We start from the raw sequence: 9,665 nt of genomic DNA on the forward strand, positions 1-9,665 counted from the left end.
TCCTCCCCCATCTCTGGACACGGTACCAGTGGCCCACCTGAAAGGGTGGAGGTGCTGCTAGAAGTGGGCCCCAACGAGGAAATAACATAGCAAAAAGTCTTGACCCCAGTGAGCACACCAAGAAACCCTATAAAAAACACCCCGTGAGAATGTGTGTTGTGTCTGGTTGCGGCTTCTCGTAACGGCCGCTGTTGAAGGAGGGTTGAAGCAGGCTCTCTGGGGAGGGCCTGGAGCTGTCTTAGAGAGGTTTCCATTGAGTGGGGAGGTGGGGTTTTGGGTGGTAGGAGATGGTGCTTTGAGAAAGGCAGCTTCATTTCCCAGGAAAGTTTATTCACCCACATGTTTTCATCTTTATCTTCATATATTCCCGAAGTGATGTAGTTTTATGGTCATCGGAGAGGCCTGCCCTTTAAATGCTCCCTCCTGTCCTTATTCTTTCCCTTCCAAAGCTCCAGGGGTTGGAGCAGGTGAGTTTTCAGTCTCCCTTTTGGACTGCTGAAATTCTGTGGTGCTTGACGTCCCACCTGCGTGTTTGCCTCACCTGTGATCAGCCTTTGTCGTTGAGTTGCTAAGTGATGTCCAACTCTTTGCGACCCTGTGGACTTGCAGCCCGCCAGGCTCCTCTGTCCATAGGATTTCCAGGCAGGAATACTGGAGCGGGCTGTAATTTCCTTCCCAGGGCGTCTTCCCAACCCAGGGATCAGATCTTCGTCTCCTGCATTGGCAGGTGGGCTCTTCACCACTGAGCCAATCACCCTTTTAATGCACTTTATTTTAGATGGACGTCTGAGTAGATTATGACCCTACAACTGAGAGATCAGGAATTCACTGAGTATACCTCACAGATTGCACACCCATACACGTATATACACACACCTGGAAGGGAGTTTCAGAGGACAGAAAGGAAAAATCTAATTAAATCTCAGCTGCTTCCTGAATTACAGATCAGAATCTGAGTCTAATAAATGTATATACAGATCAGCATATAAATATGACTACCACAAACGCTGTTTTAAATTTTGGAACTCTAGATCACAGTATGTCTCAGCACTTTAAATTGTTGTAGTAGGATGGATCAAACTGGGTATTTAGGTTCAACCTAAAATGCTAATTATTGAATAGCAGTTTTTAAAATGTCAGTAAAAGTGAACACTTCAGAAATGGTTTTGTAGATGTTTTTCCTTTCATAATGGGCTTTATTTTTTTATTGCAGGATGACAGATCAAAGATAACCAAGCCTTCGGTACGTGTGACCATCTCTAATATCTCGGTGGCTACATTATCTTCGCTGTATTTCATACCTGTCAAACTGGAGGGCAAAGGTCATTTACTTACCTGAGACCAGCACAGGTCTTTCTAAGTTAGATGAATATGTACCCTGTTGGCTCAGCAAAATTTTTGTCTGTTTAGATCCATCAGTATATTTTATTAGGATAGCTTTATGTTCTCCTCATAAGATTGTCAATACTTAAAATAACATTTCCATCATCATTATCAGCAGATGACTTTTGAAGGGCTACTTCTACTTTTTATTTACATAAGTAGCATTGTGCTTCTGAACTGAAACATTTGACAAAAGTCTTCTTTTCAGAGAACTTAAAATCTCAGTAGAGTCTTCATACTTAAACCTATAAGGTGTCTATCAATGTCTTCTTCATCTCCACATCTCTGGGACATAGTAGGTGTTCAATAAATATTTATTGGTTGAATTTAATGCTAATTAAATAACTTTTTGATGCATTTTTTCTTAGGAAAGGAAAATAATTCCAGTAATGTTCATTTTATGCCCAGGTTCACCCGCCCTTCTCTCTGAGCTGATCAGCTCATTTGTATGATTTAGTACCTTCTTTGAGGCTCCCTTTTGGACTGCTGAAGTTCTGTGGTGCCTGAAGTCTTTTGCTTTTTCTTCAAAGTCTGGCAGGGAAGAAGTGTAATTTCTCCTGTTAGGTGTTCAGTATATTATCTTGGCACATATTATTCAGCTATAGTAAAATGAGGATTTGATAATGCTCATCACCTTAACTTAGAACTGATATAGATCCAGCCATATCCTGAACCACGATTCCTGCCAGCAGAAAGCACAAGTCCGAGCTAAGGTCTCCCACGCGATTGCTTTACTCCCGAGAGACACGCTCTTTGCTCCTCTCGAACAGACATGGCTTTGCTTACTGCAGAGCAGACCTGGGGGAGTGCGGGGCTGGAACCTGCTGGGTTTTGAGGCCAGAAGCAAACACATGGACACTTTCCTAGATTTACCTTTCTTGTGCTTATAGCTTACTGGAAGAAGAGAGCTCTTTGTTGTATCTGTATAACTATCCATCTGTTTCCAGGTTGATAAACATACACTGTGGTCTGAATTTTTGTAATGCTGCCTGCTTAAACTGTTTGAATTGTGAAATAAGATGCACCAAAGAGTATTAGCTTGAACCCAAGAGAGGGAAACAGATTGAGTTGCCAAGTTAAGGTATTTGTGTTAATAAATACAGAGACAATGCAGTTTTAAGTGAGCAAATCCAGATCTATCAGTTTGACATGGAGGATATCAGTAATGGCAATACCTACTGATAGGTTTCTGTGGTTGCCATCTTAAAAGCTTTGCTACATAACTGAGTTGATTGATTCTCAGGGTATCATAGGGGAGCTCCTGGACCTACCAGAGAAAGTGTAAAGAATGAAACTCAACCTTGTTCCAAGCTTTGACTTTGTTCAAGGTCACACACTGTGGAACCACTGCTAGCACCCGTTTAAGGCGTAGTGCTTGTGAGTCTCTCAAGCCTCTGTAGGCTCCGATCTTTGCATAAAAGGCATCACTCCATCAGCAGTATTTTTAGGGGAGCCTTCCAGTGAAGCAATGAGTTTAGTCAAATGAACTTATAAATGATTTACATGAGCTTTGCATGAGAGCTTATCACGTGTTGATTTCATTGCTCACCTTTTCCTACCTGAAGTTGAACCCCTCAAGTTCACTGTGGGGACAGGAGGAACAGCCTATAATAAAGACTGCAGTCTTTCCCCCGTCTTCTGACAGATCTGTCAGTTCCATACCAAAACCCAACTGGGGCCCAATGCTAAGTGGTGATTCAAACTTGTCTTAACGCTGAAGCATCCCTGGGTTATTATCTAAAATGCGTATTGTCTTTTACAGTGCAGCTCTTTAGAGGATCTTCGTTGTTGCTGGTGGTGACCACACCCTAGTAGTGCATTCCACCCATGGTAGCAACGAAGGTGGAGGAAGGCAGGCCAACGAGTTTCCATGCAGGGTTGTTAGCACGTTTGGTGCAATGCATGTGCTGGGCGTGACAAAATAACCTCTGTTCACTGTTTCAGGCTTAGCTTTCTAGTGTGCCAATAACACTTCACCTTAAATGGACTATTGCATTTGTTTCAGGACTGGTTATGTCTTTGTACGTCTCTAATAGCTAAATATTTTCACATTGTCCAGTTACCTCTTGTAATCCTTGTTCATTTTATTTGCCTATACAAAAATGTGAAAACTAATCTTGCAGTAGTTATGAATACTTTTGTAGTGTCTGAGATTCAATGTTGCTTCAAAAGATAATGACTGTGAAGTTTTCTATTTGAATGACTGTGTTTTTCCCTCCTCCTGTGTCAGGAATCTTAAAGGCCATGTCTCCAGGTTGGTGGGTGTCATAACTGCTTTGCCTGATTTTCCCCTGAAAGGTTTCTGCCTTTTCACGGGAATGTCTTCAATGCGCTTTGCTGTATATAGCATTGCCTTGCTGCAGACCACTGAACATTTGCTAAAGCTTTTTTATCTTGTGCCTTGGGAAGCTACAGCTGCGTAATTCCCGTCTACCTTCCTGTGAGGCACTAACGCTTTGCTGGTGTGGAGCTTCAAGAGTGCTTCTTAACTACTTTTCAAGCCTGAAAAAGCTTGCATCCTGCTTGGCCTTGGTTACCCCATTGTTTGGGGCAGACTGTCTTCCCAGAGCCATCTGCAGCTCATTTTCATGGTGTTGATAAGAAGAACCTCTCTCAGAAGGTGTTGGAAGGTAAACCAGGAGGCAGCTGTGAATGCCCCTGGTGTCTGAGGATTTCTTGGTGGGTGACGGTGTGATGTCAGCCTGCAAGGCCGCCAGTTTTTGTTTTTTCTTAAAAAAAAAAAAAAAAAACCTGCCAGAGTTAAAGAAGACTAGGAAAGGTGGTCCAGACTATTACAATTTAAATGCCACTTCTTTTTTTTTCTGTTTTTGTTTCTTTTTTGGTTGACACTTTTTAAAATAAAATCTGGGTACACTTACTTCTATGAGATTTGATGAAATAACTAATGCTTTATTGAACATTTCATTACTGCTTTTGAAGGATGAAGCTGGTCTCCTTAAAGATAATGATACATTTTTTGTATGTATAAATGATGCCTGTGTTCAGTTTCTACATTAAGCATTTAAATGTCTGTCACGTACAGAATTAGGTAGCCTATTAATTTTTAACATTTTCTTGCAAATTTTTGAGGTTATGTTCGTAAGTAATTTAAATAGAGACCCTTCTTAAAATTTTTTTCTTCGGAAAAAATGGTGAGTTTGGGTATATTAGTGAAGATTATGATGTCATTTTCCCTTCAGACTTTTTTTTGGAAGAATGCATTGAATAAGACTAATGAATTGAATAAACTGTTGTGATCTTGTTTTAAAGCAGGTTATAGTTAATTGAATGAACGTTCAGATGTTCCCTTTAACTTACCTTTTCTTGTGTTTCAGGAAAGTATTATTACTACCATTGATTCTAATTCCAGGTATGTGGTAGTTTTCTTTAAAAGTATGACTGATCAGAAGGCTCCTAGAATCAGAGTTGGGCTAGAGGGTCTCTCCCCACACCCAAGGCATCTCTGTTGCTGGAGCTCCCGCCATGCTCCTCTCTGTGGACAGGTCGGGGTCCTCTCCACTTAGCATCCAGACTACCCAGGGCCTTCCTTCCTAAACTGTCAGATGACTCAGACATTTCAGACAACCCCACATCTCACCCTGCTGCCGCACCTACCTGGAGGAACAGAGCAAATGGTTCTCCCCACTGTGAGCTGGACAACCTTTCTCTCTTGAAGCAAACATTCCATTTCCTTCCTCATTTGATATGTGGCCAGTTTCTTAAATTGTCGTGATTGTATCTCCCTAAGCATGGTTCAGTTTTCCCCTTGTCCCTTTTCTAGTCTGTCCTGAAGTTGAACCCAGTGATCCAGGTATAGCCTGAGTCACTTGTTCTAGGCACTTGATTTCTTCATATAGTTTAAGATCATATTGATAGCTCCCAGGTGGCTCAGTGGTAAAGAATCTGCCTCCCAAAGCAGGAGATTCAGGTTCGATCCCTGGGTCGGTAAGATCCCCTGGAGGAGGAAATGGTAACCCACTGCAGTATTCTTGCCTGGGAAATCCCATGGACAGAGGAGCCTGGTGGGCTGCAGTCCACGGGGTTGCAGAGTCAGATGCGACCTAGCACACACAAGATCATCCTGACGTTTTTGGCAGTTCTACCACGCTGACTTATGGACTGCCATCAAATACACTTTTTTGGGCCCAAGCTCGAAGCCACACACTTCTGCCTGTTATATTCTGCCCTAAGTTTGCTGCCCCCAGGCTGCTCATATTCTGGTACATTGCCCGCAGTATTTCCTCTTGCTTTACCCTGAAATGTCCGTCTCCTCCTAAATGGAAACTGAAAACCTACCAAATTATACTCGTAATCCTTTTGCAATTTAAATCTTGATTTTGAACTTGCTGTTTGTGAAGAGTATTAAAGGACAGGAAGTTTATGGCAGAAACCGTCACGTGTGTGTCAGCTGTTACCTGCTCTTTCTCCAGATTCTAAACACCATACATTGATTTCTGTTTTCTAAGAAATTATAAGTTCACATCTGTATTAATGATCTCTCCAGCCCTGCCCCTGATTAATCTGTCCTTTATAGTCGATCAATGTATTGGGACAGAACAGTATATAAATTAGGGGTTTTTGTGAATTCACAGCTATGGACTGCAGATGCAGTCATTTGGGTATGCTGTTTCTTAACATGTTAAACCTCCTGCGCACAAGTAGCGATTAGATTTTCTAACCAGAATCACAGAATGTTGAGCTGTGGTGCTGGAAGCAACCTTAGTGACCCTGCTTTACATCCCTTAGCTTTGCGGCTCGGGGCACGTGATTTGCCCTTGGCTGTGGAGCCTGCTGATGGCTTTCTTTAAATGAGAAACCTGCTCTTCTGCTTCGCAGTTCAGTGCCATTGTTAACTTACGGACGTACCTAGATCAATACCTGTTTACTTTTCTGAACTTGTGATATGAAACCCAGAATTGATGTCCTTTGATAAGTCACTAGTCCTTGGTGGCATCTGTTGAGGGAGTGATCGATAGCTGTTTGTATAAATTCATAGAAATAGATCTAAGTGGGACTGGGAGGGCATTCAGTTTCTTATAAGGCTGGAAGGGTGGAGCAGTTGTCCTGGTATACCAGGACATGTGTTAAATACCAGGACGTGTGTTGGACTCACTTCCCTTTTAGCGATTTAGAGTGAGCTTTTCATCCAGAAAGGTTAGAGGGGTAACAGAACACTCCACGGTGACTGTCATGGTAAGGAGATGGAGCAGAGTTTTGAGTCTCCTGCGTGGAATATCACGCAAGCGTCATTATTCTTTCTTTCCAGCTGGTGGACCAACTGGCTGATCCCAGCCATCTCAGCGCTGGTTGTAGCCCTGATGTATCACCTCTACACTTCGGAAAACTAAATACATTCTCAGAAGCCAATGGAAGAAAAGACTGCGTTGGTCCAGGGAGAAAGAAGCCACCACTCTTAACTTCGACTGACAAACCCTTCACCTGAAAATAATCTGAATACACCTGTTTTCCTTTCCTCCTACATTCAACACAAAACAAACCAAAACTGTTCCATTCTTTCGACTACTGAACTTCTAGAGTGTGCCTTCTTATTCACCAACTTTATTTTGCTGTTCCGTCACTACATCATTTGCTTATTGTGGACATGATCTTTTAAAACATACCACCGTGCTGAGCTGTCTGTTGGGTATATAATTGTCTTTAGTGTTTAGAATCTGATTACTTGGCGGTTGTTTAATGCGCTCATCTTTCAGACCCAAGTTGTCCGAGGTAAGGAGGGGTGTCCTTGGGTCGTTTCTTGTGCTGCTTCATCTAATTGAATGATCAGATTTTGCATGTTTCTAGTGTAGGGTGTTTTTTTTTGTTTGTTTTTTGTTTTGTTTTTTTAGGAAGGCCCAGAAATAATAGCTTAATAACTGTTCTACAAAAAAACAATCGGATAGATGATAAAAAGAGAAAGTGGCCTACAAGACCTAGAAAAGATAATCTATCTCGTCTTTGATTAAAAGCACCAGCAATGCCAAGAAGAAGCCTAAGAACCATGAGAGAACGTTGCCGCTGTCCCATCTCTGAGCTTAACAGTTTGCACAAAGATTCTGATTGCACAGAGATTCTCAGCTAAGTTTCTCAGGTTTTACAGACTCTCCTTCAGAAGTGAAAACTGCTTTTCTGCCTCCATAAGGAAATCTTGATTCCCTAATCTGGGGTTTTTTTTGGGGGGTGGGGGGCGGAATCTAACCAGCATTTATAGAATATTTTCTTCTACTACATCAAAATACACATTTTTAAGCTCAGACGAAAGTTTGATTGAGGTAGACAACATTGTGGGTCACAATTCAAAGAGAAGAAATCCTACAAAGCATTTTCTCAGACTGCAAATCAATGAAGCTAGGCAGTAATGAAAGAAAAAAAAAAAGCTGGAAATATTTGCAGGTGGAACAACACACTGCCAAATAACATGTGGGTCAGAGAGGGCCCAGATAATTTTTAAAATGTCTTGAACTAGTGATTCACTAATTTGTACAAACACACACTTGAGATTATGGGACATTCGGAGTCTTTGATTTTTGAAGAAATTTAGCTCTAGTGACAGGCCCCGGGGAACTCTGGTGTGACTCTGATTCAACCATCCCATTCTTGTTTATTCTCTACCCTGTGCTTTTTTTTCCCCTCTCGAAAAACTTGAGAGATGAATTTATAGACTCGAAGTACATCATAGTTAGCGATGATTGTCCATTGGCATGCTAGCTGACTGGCGAGCCATGGCACTCATCAGAAATATCTAAAGCACATTACAGCAGTTGTTTAAATTTCAGAGCATACAGATTTTTATAATCAATGACGTGTACCACCCTCTGCCTCTTTTGTGACTGGAAGTTAGAGTGAATGTTGGAGGGCGGTGGGGGAGGTGTCTGTATCACGTGGGAAAATGCCTGGCAGAGGACTCCTTTGTTCAGATTTTAATAAACATATTCCTGGAACAAAACTCATGCCTCTCGTGATGGACTTGAAGCGCCCGCCGTCCCTCTGAGTGTTGGTACATCCACAGACGAGTCAGCAGGCTCTGCTGTAACGTGCCGTCCTGACTGTCACGAATAGGTCAGCTAAATGAAAATAACCGTGGACCTTCACCCTGCTTTTTGATGCTACCTATCAAGGGTTTCCACGTCGAGTTCCCCAGTTCTTCCTCTGGGGTAGCGGAGCAGTTGGTTCACAGCTCTGGATGTGGTTTTGAGCATCATCATGAACGGTGTGTCTGGAAATAAACAGTATAACCAAAGCGATTGAGGCAGGACCCTCACCCTCACCCCCAGGCCCATAGCTGGTTCCTGTGAAGCTTGAAATGACCACCAAACTCACACTCCAGTGAATTATTTGTATGTCCCTCATCTGGATCTCTTAAAGAGAAGCTTGGTTTAAATTGGGATGAGGATGAGATGCTTGGCATGGGAAATTTGGGCAGAGTGACTGTGATTGCAGTATTTACAGTTAAAAGCCGTGTGCTGTCCGTGTGCAGAGTCTGAAGCTGGGTTGCCTCTGCCTCCAGACGCCTCTTTCTGCTCTGCCCTGGCTGCTGGGTCTTTACTGTCACCGTATCTGGAAGCACAGTTTGGTTTGGCTCCGTATCCAGGTGGGGAGCTCTGGGACTGGGGGTAGTCCACAGTCGCCTTTAGAGATCAGGGTCCACTCCTGTGCCACCAGCGTTAGCAAAGACAAGCTTTCATATCACCCCTGCCCTCTGTGAGCCTGATCACGGCCCTGGGAGGCGGGGGCATGGAGAGAAGATGTGATGGCAGGCATCGGGCTGGACTTCCCCGTCTGCTGTGTCCAGCTGCTGGAAGGGTGGGCGGACTCGGGGGAGGGCAACCGGAGAGAAAGCTGTTTTGTGCAGGAATCCTGGCCTCAATCTCTAGAAATGAAAGCGATTCAAGGGATTCCCATGGTGACTGGAGGAGGGGCAGGGGGCTCACCTGGAGGCATGTTTTGTAATCAACAGTTGTTTGAGAATCTGAAAGATCTCATAGTCATTCTCTAAATTCTAAAACATAAACCGCAGTCTTAATTTGTCTTTTTGAAAGTCAAACATGAACCTTTCCATCAAGATAGAAAATGAATCCCAAGTTGTGGGTGGGAATGATGCATCTCTCAAGGAAAGTCCTAAAAAGTGGAGAAATAGGTAACCTTGCATTTTGCTTCTGTCCGCTGTTGCCTCATGCCAAGTATCTTCCTAGTTATTCCACTTGCCTAGTGAGGTTGACGATGCAAAGAACCCTCAAGTCGTGATAATCACCCCTGTGAACTTTGGAGGCAGAATTTCTTTAATA

At 43.0% G+C, this 9,665-nt stretch overlaps 1 protein-coding gene across 1 annotated transcript in view; it reads left to right on the top strand.

The window, feature by feature from the left end:
• Positions 1-6,731, top strand: part of CYB5A (cytochrome b5) — a 33,941-nt gene extending 27,210 nt beyond the window's left edge. Inside the window, exons 3-5 of the mRNA NM_001287234.1 lie at positions 1,214-1,243; positions 4,719-4,753; positions 6,650-6,731. Of these exons, the coding sequence (NP_001274163.1) occupies positions 1,214-1,243; positions 4,719-4,753; positions 6,650-6,731 (147 nt within the window). The remainder of the gene's footprint in view (positions 1-1,213; positions 1,244-4,718; positions 4,754-6,649) is intronic.

Source organism: Capra hircus, chromosome 24 (assembly GCF_001704415.2).
Source record: "Capra hircus breed San Clemente chromosome 24, ASM170441v1, whole genome shotgun sequence".
Taxonomy (NCBI): domain Eukaryota; kingdom Metazoa; phylum Chordata; class Mammalia; order Artiodactyla; family Bovidae; genus Capra; species Capra hircus.